Source organism: Symphodus melops, assembly GCF_947650265.1.
Source record: "Symphodus melops genome assembly, chromosome: 11".
Classification (NCBI taxonomy): Eukaryota; Metazoa; Chordata; class Actinopteri; order Labriformes; family Labridae; genus Symphodus; species Symphodus melops.
In genome coordinates this window covers 16,056,683-16,072,588 of record NC_136701.1, presented here as the reverse complement: position 1 = coordinate 16,072,588, position 15,906 = coordinate 16,056,683, and the positions used below count along the sequence as shown (strand labels likewise).

General features: G+C 41.5%; 1 protein-coding gene across 3 annotated transcripts in view; it reads right to left on the bottom strand.

Annotated features, from left to right (window-relative positions):
- sh3pxd2b (SH3 and PX domains 2B) overlaps positions 1 to 15,698 on the bottom strand; it is a 35,100-nt gene extending 19,402 nt beyond the window's left edge. For 2 of the 3 annotated variants that reach the window (XM_079355343.1, XM_079355342.1), the window contains exons 1-3: positions 15,236 to 15,697; positions 12,649 to 12,729; positions 3,336 to 3,411 (exon numbers count right to left, since the gene is read on the bottom strand). In XM_079355343.1, coding sequence (XP_079211469.1) covers positions 3,336 to 3,411; positions 12,649 to 12,729; positions 15,236 to 15,307 — 229 coding nt within the window. In that variant the 5' untranslated portion in view covers positions 15,308 to 15,697. Of the gene's footprint in view, positions 1 to 3,335; positions 3,412 to 12,648; positions 12,730 to 15,235 lie in introns of all 3 variants that reach the window. The other variant, XM_079355341.1, reaches the window with a different exon arrangement.
- Positions 15,699 to 15,906: the final 208 nt, after the last annotated feature.

Genomic DNA, 15,906 nt, shown 5'->3' with positions numbered 1-15,906 from the left:
AAATTCTACACGTTAGCTAGTAAGGAGGGAAATACTAGTGAGGCTCGGAAATGTTTTCTAGTTAACTTGTAATAGCTAAATGTCAACTAGTCAGGGAGAGAGCAGTTGTTACCTTCCTCGTTTACTAGTAATGCCCCGTACAGTTTACAGGTAAACAAATAAGTGCTTCGATGTCCACTAGTTAAATTAGCAGGTGTCTTTTTGGCCTCTGCAGCAGCTCCCCCTCGCCCAGCTGCCCGAACCATCAACCAAAAGAGAAGCGCACGTTCTGCCTTTGCCAGAGTGATCTCAAAACACAGATCACGCCAGTGCTACCTGCCTCACATGCAGACATGTAAATGAGGTCTTACTAGCCTTTAATTTAAAATAACCAGACGGAGTCATTTTTGACCCCAGAGGACAAAATATGTATGGATATTACGAGAGTTAAGTAAAAGGGAAAAAAAAAAGTATGATGAACATGTCGAGTCATAGATCTCTACTTGCCAAATGATTTTCAATGTATCAAATTACGTACAATTTGCCAATCTTAGAGTTGAAATTTTACTATTGTACTTGTAGGCTTTCCTCAACACAGCAACAATACATGTGAGCTTCTGAGGCAAATGTGAAAGACCGACCTGTTTGTGTACTGTAATTACTGTGTTTTTGAGTAAGTTGCTGACTAAGGGCAGGAAAAACCGCAAAAGACAAGTCTGCTCCTGGTACACCCCTTCAAGTAGACAGGAGAGAGAGAGAGAGGGAGAGAGAGAGAGAGAGAGAGAGAGAGAGAGAGAGAGAGAGAAGCAGTGATTGCTTTCCCCTGCAGACAGGGAGATGAACGTGATATGAATGAAGCATAAGCAACAAGGTCATGGTAACTGTTCAGTTATTTTGTTCTTCTCTGCCCTTCCCAGAGGACTGACTTAGGAATGTGTTATTCAGCTCCAGAAACATATTTGACCTGCCCAACATACTGAACCTCCTACTGTGGCAGGGACAGAGTAGCTGAAAGAAAAACAAATATGTCGCAAGATTTATCATTAAGGGGAAAAAGGAAAAAAATGCTAACTTAATCACAGCTCAATCTCTATACTAAACTTGATAAAGGAATATCTCTTCTCCAGTGGTGGGACCCTGAAGACGCATACATGCATATCTGTACCTGAAGTACAGACTCACTGTCAAAAGACATCAGCTGTTTTTCAAAGGCTGAACTTGAGGCGCTCTGAAAGCATGTCTGGGCTCAATGAAACACATTTGACACTCTTCATCAACTCTTTTGAAGCTCTTAAGCATTGTGGGAGGTTTTCCGACCTCAAATTGACTATTAACAGTCTATTATGAAATTATATGTACATATACGAACTTGAAAGGTTTATATTGGCAGGTTTCGTACTTTTGAGACTCCCTTTTCAGAGTTTAAAGGATGAACTTTGGACATTATACAGATAATACAAAATTGGTGTGTCCACAAAAGCACAGCAGACATCCTGCACTATGCCCACATGCAGACAGCCACTTTGCTGATGTGGAGATACCAAAGGATTAAAAAAAAAAAAAAAATACAGCTTGGGGCCTTGAAAAAAACCAAACCTAGAAGCGGAAACCACTTCCACTTGTCTTGTTTGGTTGGTCCCAGCCCACAGTCCAGACGTGAAGTGAATGACTTCCTTTACTCTTCTGTGAACCAGACAATTATTAGCTTGCTATACGACATACTGGGTTCTTTGGTGAGCTTTATTACCTAATCTGGGATATAAGACGAGCAGAAGTCTTTTTCTTAAACCTAAATTTATGAAACCACTGAGAATTGTTTGTGTCCAACAGTTCCTAGAGTGGGTCAAGTAGAGTCCAATCAGCATTTTAACTTTTGGTGTCCTAGCTTCTTCACAAGACACAGGTCGTAGACATAGCAAGAGTGGATTCATGCCTGCTTCAGGGGCCCTTCAGTAATCATTTCCTTTCGAAGAAAACATCCAAAACCCTCTAAACCCTCCAAAAGGAGCTCCAAACAAAACTGGAAGACAAGCAAATAATAATTTATCGAAGGAGACCGGCTTTAAAAGAGAAATATAGAATTGAGGGGTCTAATAGTAAAGCTACGCTAAGCTAACAGAAATGAATGCGATGCAATAGTATGTCTGGATATTATGCTTTTTTTTTCTGGCTTCAATATAGAGATGAAAAGCAATGTTTTCCTATCTGTCCTTCCTCTTCCCCTCCTTCTACTTAGGGTTCATCAAAGAGTCTTTGTGTGTGTATTCGTGTGTGTGTTTTGTGCATGAGTGTATTCTCTCAATGAGTTCCAGACCTTGAACGCCACGAACAAATCCAATCCCCCACTCGCCTGAATCCTAGTAGGGGATATGAGGGTTGGGTTTTTGGGTGAGGCTTTCTCCCTAACTTTCAGCAGTATCTAAATCTCTCACTGGGTCAAAAGTGGTTTGCGTACTCCCAAAGTTATTTTTCCCCCCCCAATCTCTTTTTACTGACACAACTAAGACAACTGAGAACAAGAACCTCACTTTAGCCAGTCAGGTTTTACACAAGGTGATGATTCAGCCAGAACAATAGCGCAGCTACCCCACCCTCCCACCCCCAACTTAAACACACAAACAAAGAAAATGCGCAGAATGAATAACTGTAGTCTCCGCTGGTTATATGCGCTTTGAGATCAGCTGGGTCAGCTCAATGTTTTCACAGGTTTTTTGGTTCACAGAAACAGTGTGGTTGTGATCAAATCTGCTTGCAGATAAATATCGAAGTTGCTCCTTTTGAGTGGAAATCCTCTGCTTAGTTCAATCATCACCTCTCGGTGAGTCGACGCTTTCCATATTCTCAAAGCACGGCAATTTTTTTTTCTTTTTTAGTGCAGAAGTCAAAGAAATCAGGACTGAGGTCAGAAGACAACACGAAACAGTGAAGGAGGAAGACTGAGTGACGAAAGAGAGAAAATGTACGCGTTCAGAGATATGTGGTTTGGGACTGCACATTTTGAAATCATGTAACCACTTATTTGTCGAACAATTTTTTTCTTATTTTGCACGTTGGATGATTAACGTTTCATTAATACATGTACGCAATTTGAAAACACAGGGCGCTGGCGGCCTACATTGTTTCATGTACCACACATGCAGCAGTATTACCGGTAGTCTTTTCAGTCGACAAACCTGTGGCTCCTTTCCCACCTGTCACTCTCCACTATCTCTCCCCTGATTTCCAACTCTAATCACTGTCCTTTATATTGTCCCGACACAGGCATGATATGAAGCACTTCTGTGTGGTGTTTGTGTGTGTGTGTGTGTGTGTGTATGTGTGTTAAGGCCTTGAGGCACATTATGTGTAACTCTTACCTGGTAAGAATGGAATGATCCTACGCTTCGGGTCTTTCTGGCCTCCTTCCACCGGGAATTTATCCAGCAATTCCATCTGAAACCACACAATTCATTATTATCATCATTATTCAGCATTATTACTCACAGACACACACACACACAAACCTACAAACGCACACACATATATAAAGTATATACGAACACAAAATACATGTGCTACATAAAATTCTCAACAGGATAGCCGAGGCCGGAGAGGAAGGGTTTACATTTTTACAAATCAGCAGTTTCTAGAAGGAATTTGGCCAATAAAAGGAAGGTCTGCCAATGATTAGGAATGTCCTGAGCAGATGGCACAGTTTTCCTTCTCCCTCTCATATGTTGCGGCACAGAGGGATTGTTAGCAACAGAGCGCCGCTGACATAATGGAACATATGTGTTTCCATCATTTGTAAAGACTAGTACAGAGCAGTTGGCCCTTACAGTTTACTTTAAGTGTCTATTTTGCCTTTTTGTTTTTACTTGATTATTCTCTTCTAAACAGAAATCTCTTAGTTAAGTTCAAGGTGCACGCCTGTGTGTGTGTGTGGGCGTGCGTGTGTGTTTGTGTGCGTGTGTTCAAAGCTGGGGGTTATAAAATGACACCTGGCCATCCTCTGCAATGAACCTCACGTGCTCTCTCTTTTCTGTCATGCACTTCTCTCAAAGTGGTTTTGCACATTATCTTAACTTATGGACCACGTTATGGTGCTGAAGGTAAAATCACGTGAACTCACCTAAAAGACTTAGGACCAGGAATAAACAAAAAATGTGTGACTCACTATGGGAAAGACCAAAGAGTGTGTGGACATTACTTGCACTTGGACTGCAAAATGCAGTACTTGCATAAAGAGAAGTCTTTTTGTTCCAAGGAAATTTCTTGGAAAGAGGATGTTGATATGTAGGTCACCCAAAGTCTGACTTGATGTGAAGCAATACAACAACTAATTTGACCAATCGCTTAAAGCAAAAGGATGTTTTGTGTTTCATCCAAAGCTAGCAACAGGGGCTTTAACTTTCTGTCTCACTCTCTCAGTTAGATACTGTTTGAATGCATTAAGAAGCTGACCAATGCATATTTAGGCGCGTATTACTTAGGTGTGTAGATCCTGAAGTACGTACTAATTTATAACTAGACCTTGAATCCATGGATCAATGAATCCTGAATCCCATCGTGACCCCAATAAATCGAAAAAGAAACAAATCCTCGGACACCCAAAGATTACAAGTGCTAATATTAATACTCACCTACATGTGATTCTGATAAATCCCCATTAAAAAAAACAAAAAACAAAAACAAACCTTCTCTTAATTGCTCATTTAACTACCCAGCAGATGATTATCAAGTCTGTACAAGTACTGTGTGTTACTGACACATCGCTTCCACTGACTGGAAAAAAAAAAAAAAAAAAAAAAGAGACTATTCAGAAATTGAGAAAACAACAGGATTTGTGTTGTCAGTTGACTTTAGAGAAGGACAGGGTGGTGTGTAATGTGAGGTGAGGTGATTGAGGGGTTATGGGAAAAGGAGAAACCTTTGCCAAATATTTCCTTTTACTTTCTATTGACAGCCAGCCAGTGTCTCCTCTACATGGAGCCAAAGAGGTGTTGTAGTTGCAATAAAACAAAGTGTGACATAAAGTGTTAACCACCTTAAATCACTAAAGTGTATGAGATTTTTGCAGAATTTTATTTATCCATCTAAAGTTTTGACAATACAGTAAATACTTACTTTGTATAAAACTGTAATTAGTTATTCAGTTACATGACGTGCAGAGACGCCAATGAGGGTCTAATCCATTACATTATCTCTGTCTCATAAGGCAGCAAACTAAAGAATCAACAGGCAAGGTTTAACTGACAGACAGAAGACAGCCTTGCAACCATAGTAACCCACTCTCGTAAGCCATGGTGCACAAGCCAAGAGAAAATAATAACCAGAAGTCGGTGCATATGCAATGTCATGGCATGATTGTCAATGAAAAAATGGTAACCATTAAAATATCCTCATAAATTCCTATAACACACCTGTGTCATTATCTTAGGGTTAACTGATGCTTCATACGTTACTTTGGAGCACAGCAAATAAACCTCAACAACCACTTTCCTTGTAAAGTCACTAGCTAGAATATAAACTGATATATAAGTCATCCTTACAGATAATAAGCCAACATTTCAGAAAATCCCAGATGTGTGACAATTCACATCCCTGCTTCATTTCTTGTATAACTCTTGCTGAAATCTATCCTGTAAGTGTCCATTTTTTATTTCAGTTTCTATTTTTGTTGCAATCGCCTAATTCCATAAGGACATTCAAAAATGTCAGTATTCTGGTTATTTAATATCATTTATACTTTTTTTCTTCACAAGAACCTTCCAAAGTTCAGTTTGCAAAGAACCTTCATGATCAGAGCAAGTGATGTCATCAAACCGTGACGAAGCTCACGCTCAAAGCTTGGCCACTCGTCCGGAAAAGAAACTGCAGAGCCCACAAATTTCACTCCACATACACAAAAAGGCATCTAAAAGTAGGTATAGCAGTAATCCTGTGCTTTGTATTTTGACTGTATACTTGAACCGTCAACGAAAAGAAACATTTCGGAAGAAATTTCAGTACACGAGAAGAGAGGACATTTGTTCTCTTTTCTCTTTTAAATGGCGGTCATGGCTACATTTCTGACACTAGCGACATGAAATGAACATGTTTGCTTCATTAAAGCCTTGTGGGGCTCGAGGGAGGATCCGTTTGATGACAGCAGAAACAGGCTTGGCACACTGACTGAAGTTTTAAGTGGTGATTTTCAAGTGACATTCAAAGAAAATCTGCTGAGTCACCCAGCAGCAGTAACCATCACCATGGCAACACACCGCTGTTTGAGATGAGCTAATCAGCGCTCGTTGACACACACACACACACCCAAAGTACACACATTTCCACTTTTGCTGCATTTTTACAAGGCTTTTCTTCTCAACTCCTCCTCCTCATCTTCAACCAACTCAATATCACCTTCTTCATCATCCTGATTATTCATCCCCCAACCGCTTTTACAAATTGAACAGCAACTCAGTCTAGCCTCAGCTGTTCAAGACACAGCTCGAGCAGCTTAGTGCGAGCTTTTCTACGCCATTTTCATCATCGTTCATGCTCACATTATCCACCTTTTTAGACGCAGCACTGGAGAATCAATGCAAGCTCTTACATGAAATGTTCAATATCTTTCATGCTCGCATCGTTCACATTTTTAAACGCAGCACTATCAGTTTAGCGCAAGCTGTTTCCAACAATTTCAGCAACTGTCGTACGAATATCATACAACTTTTCAGATGCAGTATCTGGTTCGGTGTTGGTAATATTTTCGATATCTTCCATCCATTGCTTACAAGATTCAACCTCTTCAGACGCAGCGTTGTAGAAGTAAAGCACCGATGTTTTCAGCATGCGGCATTTTTTCACTGTACAGAACAAATGTATGTTTGAATTTCAGGTCTTGGAATTGAATAGATGAGTGTCAATTTAAGTGACTTCTCCTTTTCTCTGAATGCCGTCGTGGCTCCTCCGTAAATAAGACAAAGAAAAGAATGAGGGAGGAAAGGATTTATGAAGACCTGAGAAGAGGTGAGTGAGTTCACTTTAGTCTTAAATCTAGATGCTTCTTAAGATCCGCTCAAAGAACACAAAAGGAATTCAAAAGGACCAAAAAAGACAACTGAGCTGTTTCATCGTTGACAGCGAGTACCAACTTAAGACCAACAGCCAACCAGAGACACTCATTCAAAGAGACGAGAGATAAACAGAAGAGCCAATACCCCACACACTGTAATTGTTCCCATATGTCTGAGTGTGAGTGCAGACACACCCAGTCTGTGTGTCTACTCTGAACCTTGCATCTATACTCTGTAATCAGAGCCACTCAAACAAGAACAGGCATCTGGAGAGAGTAAGGATGTCTCTTCAAAGTACCAGATACTTCACGAACCCAACATCCAAAATCCATGCACCACAAAGAGGAGCACGAGTCAAGCTTCACCTGACCTCTGACATACTGTACTGCAGTTGTAAATTATATTGGTCGAGTTCATTTAAGTAGCGTAGAAATGGCTGCTGCATGAGAAAGTTTTGAACATATTATATACTGATCGAATGTCAAAAACATCTCTCTGACATTAGAGTAATTGTGTCACAAAGGAGTGGCGTGAAATTATGGCTCATGGTGTCATTCACTTGTCTGTTACAACATGATAGAAACTGGCTTCAATAAACTAAGCCTTTTTTTTTTTTAAACAGTTTAAAAGTTTGAAAACTGTTGCCACGTTTCTGCTGTTAATTGACTTCATGTCGGCCAGCAGACCTTGTTAGGATGTGAGAAATGAAAAACAAACCCTCCAATTGTCCAATTAGCAGTCTGTTAATATGGCCAGTAATGCTCTTACATTTTTAAACACTGTTGTTTCCTTTACCAAATCTTTGCTGATTCAGACAAACGTAATCTTCCAAGGGGTTTTAATTTGTCTCAGCCATTTCCGCTGTAACCACATTATCAGCCTTCAAAATAAAGATTTTCTGAGACGCACCAGACTCTCTTGAATGAGAGTGTGAGAAGCGAGAACAATGCCTGCTCTATTTGCAACAAGTCTATCTTTAAGGCCCTTGTGTGTGTGTGTGTGTGTGTGTGTGTGTGTTTTTCCTCTCAATCCACTAAACCTTGATGTCTGAGATCATCTTAACTCTTTGCAGACAACCACATACCGGATTGCTGACTTGTTAGTCAACTTATTAAACATTTTGAGAGCGAGGAAATTCAAAGGATGTGGCTCAAAATGTTGGTGGCTTACTGCTGCAGAGTGAAATGAACGTATAATAAACACTCTTGAAAAAGAGTGTTTTTCATCCAACGAGTTTCTCTTCCTGGTTAAATAAAGGTTATAATAATAAACAGTAGGAGCTTGGAATTAAAACATGGGTTAACGTTCATTGAGGGTAATATTTGAGATAATGTACTGCAAAGAAATCTTTTCAATTTCTCAAATATACCATCTCACTTTTTTAAGGTGTTTTCCCTATTTTCAGAGACACGGAGGAATGAAAGCCCAGTGTGAGCTGTTCAGGACTTAATGGACGAACGGACCGATCCTTGTGTAAAGGACATATATTTAGTTCAGTATTTCACACTCTGAGTGTTAAACTATAAATAATAGTAGCTGCATAGTTGGCATACCACGGGCTGAATTCAGCATTGAGAAAACAATAAAATAATAATTTGCTTTTATGCTTCAAACTTCATTACTCTACCATACTGCCAGAAACTTTCAAAAGTATTTTGTTATACAATTGTTAAGTCGTATCTCTTAGCATGTCACATTAGCCAGAAGGCACTCTTCTATCACAAGATCAGAAGCACAGATCCACAATCTTGCTGACTGGGATACTATCTGGATCAGACTCCTTGTGCGTTTTGGTTTTATTGCTACTTAAAGCGGAGACGTGCATGCGATGGGAGCGGCAAGTGGGTGACTGATTGCATACCGTCTCTCAAGCAGCCAACCACAACAGGCCACTTTCCCCCAAAAAAACACTTCAAAGCTTGTCATTGGACAAGCACCGCGAGTCACGCTGACCAGTCTTAACAAAGACAGGTCAACAACAAGCGAACGCAGAGGCGCTGCTTGTCAACAGGCAAGGGCAGGTAACTCCTTGGAGCCCCAGGCCAGTAGGAGGACCCCTGATTGCTTACACATTTTAAACCACAGCGTTGCCTCAAATTGTGCTAATTTTGCAACGACAGTAGAATACCTCCCTAATAGGGCTCCATCTGACAGCACTTACTCTTAATGCCCTGCTAAGAGTTGCATTCATTATTGCTATCAAATTAATAATGGACGTTGGTAGGAGGGGCCCCCAATGAATGTTTACCTAGGGCCCCAACAGACCCTTAAAAGTGCCCCTGAGCGAATGGTAAAGAACTGTAACCCACAATGCTGTCAATGTATAATCTGAATTGGATCACTTGTATCAATATCAATTAATTTGTCTCAACTTGGATTTACTTGAAACTTAGACAATTCATTCATTCAGATCATCATTGTTTCCTTACACAAAGCCAGTTGACGTCATCCAGATGTCTTACACGTACACTGTTACAATCGTGGTATGGTAAGCTTCCTTTGTTCCATTTCCATATCTAAAGTTAAAACGCATTTTGGGTACTTGGAGTCGAAAGAACACAGACGTCCTGAGGATACGTGCAGTGGATTTCACCTTGAAATGGCCGATGTAACTCGGCAGAAATGCACATTATTGCGATATTGCTTGAGAAAAAGTGGCAGATACTCCCCTTGAAAAAGTTGTGTTACTTGATTACTGCAGCTGGAAAATATGTGACAGCTGTGCAACTCTGAATAAGCACAAAGAGACTTCTTGGATTTTCCTTCCAGCTTTCGAGCAAATGTGTATCCTATATCCAAAGCAGCTGAGAAAGCTGGAAAACTGAGCTTGTGAAGTTCAGTTGACACGTGTGCAGCATGGAAACTCTTTTTGTTCGACATGGAATTAAAATTTCGCCACACGGATGACCCCATGGCAAAAAACAAACAAAACAGAACGCCCTAGTTTTGTCCGAACGAAGGGGGGGGGGGGGGGGGGGACCAACTACAGCTTTGATGTTCAAATGCTGTTTGCTAAATCAATTCTCTCTGTATTCAACAGCTTGAAAGAAGCTATGAGCAAGATAGCATCAAGTGTTATACCGCCATGAAGACCTCACCACCATGCCGAAAAGATACTAAACTAACTGATGCTACTTATGGACCGCTTCCACTTCGAAACTCTGGTGTGGGTGTTACAGGAAAAAGGTGGGTGAGAAGTAGCAAAAAATATCTTAGGCGAGAAGAACATCTGGCACTTGGCCTGGTATTCTGCGGCAGAGAATGCCCTTAAAATTGCTAGACATTGGTCGATAGGGAGAACACAGCATTGCGGCAAAAAGGAATAAGAATCTTCGGTGTTGTTAATTCTAGATCTTTCTGATCATTTTTGACCTCCTTTTCCAACTTGGTCATGATAAACATACAGCGGACCCCTGCCCAAGGATCTCCACGTACATGGTACACTTGTAAAGCACTAACAGATCTGAGATATAACTGGGCCATGGAGAGCTTTAAAATGAGTCATTGAAATATTTTAATCAACTCTATAACATACAAGGAGCCAAAAATTGTGAAAACAGGTGTGATGCGATGATCAAGCTTAATTTTTCGGCTTAATAGCTTGGATCATTTTTGTTAGCTATAATACTTGGTCAATATTTTCTAAGTGTCGCGTGACTGGTACATGTTACAATCTAGAAGTTGGACTGAGAGAATAAACACAGTCAGTGGTCAACAATAAAAAGAAAACAGCACATGTAGCCTGGGTACGGCATCCACTGCTGGGGCCAGCTGTGTTGACGGGATGTGGTGAATAATGCTTCCTGTCTGGCTCCAAGGCTTTGAGACTGTGTTGCAGTGCTTGTTGCTTCTTAGTTCTGAATCACAGGACGAGCCAGCCGCATCAAACCACAGAAGGATGGATGACCAAAGCAGGGCGGTAGGAAGAAAACATGAGATATAGAGTGCGGGAGGTGACAGGAAATTAAGAAATCGTAGTGAGAGCAGCAGAATGACTCGGCTCTGCGTCACTATCCTTTATAGGGGCACCTTGGATGACACCTGATGATGTCAAAACTGCTTTAAACTGCGTCGACAGCGATAAGAAAACCTTTCTTAAAAAGCACAAAAGAAAAATGTCAAATGAATCCCAGGAGAACGCTGGAACGCAAACGATTTGTAATCCCCTTCATCAATGTAAACCTGACGAGATTCTGAACATTACAACTTGCCACTTTCCTTTAAGAAATACCGCCGCTGCCTCAAGGTGCCTTATACTACCGCAATGCTCACAGGTGATAAGAGCGGGGATTGTATTGTCTCCAGCTGGCTTTATCTACATCTCCCTTACCAGTAAGAGCCCACCCACAGGCTGTCGACACAGCAGGAAGCAGCTGAATGGCAGCGGGGAATTGCCACGGCTGAAAATATCTCTAATGAGCTCATATCACTCGATGCCATTGATCGGGTAATGCAAGTGTTCAGTCAGTGATGCAAGTAGTACTTTGACCTGGTAATAAGACCAGTGTGGATAAATGTAGCCTTGCTGTGACGTTGTTAAAAATGATGAGTGATAGCGCTCCGCGTTGCGCGCCCTCTGTGGATCTTTAGAGGGAGTGAGCAGACGAGCTGCCTTCAAAAGTTTCTGTTGAAAAGATCGTGGCACACGAAGTGTTGATCTCTGTGACTGCGTTTCCTGTTAATCTCTGGAAGCAAACATTGTGGGGATTATTCTAATAACACCAGCAATGTGTCTACCACAGAACAGGAAACAGGTCTTGCTCAACATGATCTTCGCTCATTTCACTTAAAAAAAAAAAAAAAAAAAGTTCATCACTATATTTCCACTTTGGCATAGCCTCAAAATCCAAGCTCTTTACGATAAAAAAAACAATCAAGATTGTGATATAAACTGGTTTATAATTAAGCTGTTGGCAGCTTATGAATAGGCTTTAGTCAAATGAACGGAGTTAGCGCTGTAATAGTTTACACTCTTCTGGTTAACATTACATTTGCAGCCTTAAATAAAACCTCCCTGGAGCGTTGGGATTCTTGCTTTCACTGCTCATACTTTGACCATCCTAATCAATTAAAAGGAATCTAATCCAATTACGGTCGACAGCATGCTTTGCTTAAAATCGACTGTGTGCTCATTAAAAGCATTTGCCTTTTCCGGCGTTTCCTGGAGTCCATGCACTCTGAGCTCAAACGTGGCCAGGGCCCCGTATCCATTACCTTTATAAAAAAAAAAAAAAAGAAAGAAAGAGGAAAGGAAACTAGGATACTAATGAGATTCCCTCCTTGTGCAACACACACTGCCAGTGTGACGCTCGATGATGATTCAGACATTTCTGTGGTCATCAGTGCGGTAGTTGAATTCATCACTGTCCTCTATTAACCTCATCGGGACATTTTCCGACTCCTCTCGCTAAATTTAATTACCAGTGTCATAAGGGTGGAGCATGGAGAGACTGGCGACAAGCACTCGGCCTACAGAGGGACAGTGCTGTGTGAAGTCAGATCCTGACTTATTCTTACTTATTCTCATCTGCCCTTACAGCTACAGTCTAAAAAAGACAGTAACACAGTAAGACAGTACCAGCAGACACACTAACACACATTGACACACACACACACTCGCATGCTTACTCACCTGCAGGTCAAAGAACTTGCTGTAGCGTCTGTAAATGACTTCTGTGCTGCCATCGCTCCAGCACACTTTGATGATGTAAACCTGGAAAAACAGAAAACGGGACAACATTTAACAAACGCACAATTTGATTTTTGACATCAAATAAGACCGTCAGGCATCGCTCCAGACTCATTGTGCTATCACATTTTAAGTGGTGTGACTCCCAGAAAGGGTCGGAAAATGAGAGGACAGACCAGGACTGTTATCAGAAACCATAGCAGCACTTACTCATATCATATGTTGACATTAATGGAATAGAGATATCCAGTAATATTATAGTCCAATGCATCCTGTGAAGTTTTAAATAGAGCAAGCTGTTCAGAGCGGCTAAGAGAAGTTAGGAGACGTTGTTGTTTGCTCATGAGTAGATGTGCACTGCTTTTAGACGTGCAACTTGTACTTTACGTCTGTCTTGTTTAAAAACATCAGCTACCCGACCCAAAGCATCAGGCCCAATAGTTGCAGTCTAGAGGAAACTCTGGGTCAAGCTCTTTACGTTTCCCAAACAAGAAGAAGACGAGGAGAGAGGAAAGGAGGTGATCGGAAACTCCCCGGTGGCCTGCTGTGTCTGGCTGAATGCTGCTGGCCCCACTCCCAGGCCCTTTCCCCTCTTTCTTTCAAGGCACTGGAGTCAGATACAGCCAAGCATTGGCCAAGTACAGGAGCTACACGAAACTGGCCAGCGAGCCTTATCATAAAAACAAACAAACAAAAAAAAAACAGCTTATACTCCAAAATGTGAGTGTGGGCTGAATGTACAGAACAGTGACCTGAGAAAACAAGCCAAGGTATTTTTAAAATCAGGTTTATTTTGTGGCAAACACAACTATTTCGAAGGGTATTTTAGCCTTAGCTTGAGTCAATACAGACTAATAAAGACAAACAGGCTTCATAAACAACAAGTACCAAGCCTGCAATGGCAAATGAGACTAAAAGCCATAGCTCTGAGGATTACAAGGAGAGCCATAACTTGAAAAGCTTTTCCGACCAATAAAACACTGTCACTGGCAACAAGAAGCTTTTATATATTTAGTTCATTTTTTTACTTCATATTAAGAGTTTTTAAGCTTTTATTTGCACACTACCATGTCAGGATTTTGGTCAGGCCTGCATGTGTAGAGATAGTACCAGAGGCCAAAAACAGCACAAGACACACACCGGAGCACAAACGGACAGATGGAGAAGACACAGGACCTCGAGGACTCGGTGTCCTTGACCGTTCACACCCACGGCCGCGCACGGTCTGTTGGTCACTTAACCCTAGGCATCATTTTCACACATAGAAGGGTGCAACCAATACATGCACGAGTACACACACACACACACACAGGCACACACCATGTACATGGAAATAACACGAACACCTGCTAAGGCCTTGGCATTTGCTCTAACTGTTGGCTCTCTAGAACATGATGTCATATGTGTGACTTTAGACTGACCATTAACATTTTTGCAGAGAAATTCACCCACATGTATTGTTCTAATATATTACTTTTCAGACAAGATTGATGAAAGCGCCACCGTACTGTGAATTGCACTGAGGCAGACAATGGGTTTTTTTGTCTTCCTGACATTTATGTCTCCCACACAAGGCGTGCAGTGCAAGTGGAAAAAAGTTAAAAGTGTGTGTGTGTGTGTGTGTGTGTGGGGGGGGGGGGTGTCTCTTTTCCCCTCACGCTGATGTGATCGGAAAAAGAGACCCCTTAAGTGGCACAGACGGATAGATTCTGTTAAATGAGATAACCACATCTTTATCACCTGACATCTCTCATAGATCTCAGGATGCCATCACTTGACATGTCCTCCAGCAACTCAACACTGGAGAGAGTGTGCATACATGGCGTGGTTATCAAAACATTTAGCATTTTTTCATGATGGATAAAAGAAAAAAACAGCTATTTAAAAACACTGTACTAATAAACCATGGCCATAAAACCATAAATCTAGGCCCTGTCCAGTGTAAACTATGATGCCCTATGACTTCCTGGTTGCCTATTTTAGGTTCTTTTGTGAGTAAATGTGTGACCTCAGGCATCAAGTTGGCTAGTGTTAGTGTGTCTGTGTGTGTGTGTGTGTGTGTGTGTGTGTGTGGGTGGGAGGGGGGGAGGGGGGAGCGGCTCCTTCAGGTAGCCCACTTAAAACAACAATAGGCTATTTAACTTTAACTTTACCTATAGAAGTGGCCTACAAGACAAAGTTTGATGTTAAATCTTTGAACCAAACAAAACAGCTATAAAAACAGAGCCTAGGATACTGATACTTACTTTGAGGCAGTCAGACCAAAGTTAGATTTGTTTTATTACCATGTAGTCTATGTATGGTTTGTTGAGATCTAAACAAATCACTTTAATAAACTGGTCGTGGTTCTGGCTGCCTCCATCAGATTTGTCTTTATCTGTCCATTTCGGCTGACGTGTAATTTGACACTCTCTTTGTTATTACTTTGCCCGACAGGAAAGGGAGACACACTGCAACGTACCCTCGATCTGTTGCTCGCTTCCCTAAGCACCGAAGCATTTTGCCTTTGTGAGCATTAAAGGACACTTACGTAGTGTTTGTTCGGATTTCTTCTCTTCTGCACATCTTGCACTGTTACTTCTTGCACGGTGCGCCGTGGCATGATGTCCTCGTATTTGCGCCTCCCGTTGAAAGAGAAAAAGCAAAACTCCCGGTTGCCTTCAACGAGCTTTCAAACCGGGTTGACAAAGTTTACACGGCGATGTTTCTCTTGTCATCCGCGCCGCTCCGATACGTGACTCCTTGAATGCAACAACTGTTATTTGTTTGTTTTTTACCGGAAAGCTGTCTACGTCAAATTTCCGATACAACATTCAGCCGCTCAGAAGGCAGAAGTTAGTAATCGGTTCTTCGTTTCCTCCTTTTTTCCCCTTGCCCTGTCCCGCTGACTGCTCCAACCAAACTCCCAGCCTATCCCGGCTCGCCCACTCCCAGCAGAGCGACTGGGACGTTTCATTGAGCTCCATGGACCAACCCTCCAGCGTCACAGCAAACCACACGAGCTGCAGGATCAACCTGAACATTTTGACCCACATTTATCAAGCACATTTGACATGTGGGCTATTTAAAAAAAAACACAGAAACTATATTGGCTGCACTGGAAAGTCTGTGGACCCCAAGAAGATTAACTGTGCTCGACAGCTAATGGGGATCATAACGAATAAATAAACACAAAGTAACATACCTTGTATGAAAAGTCAA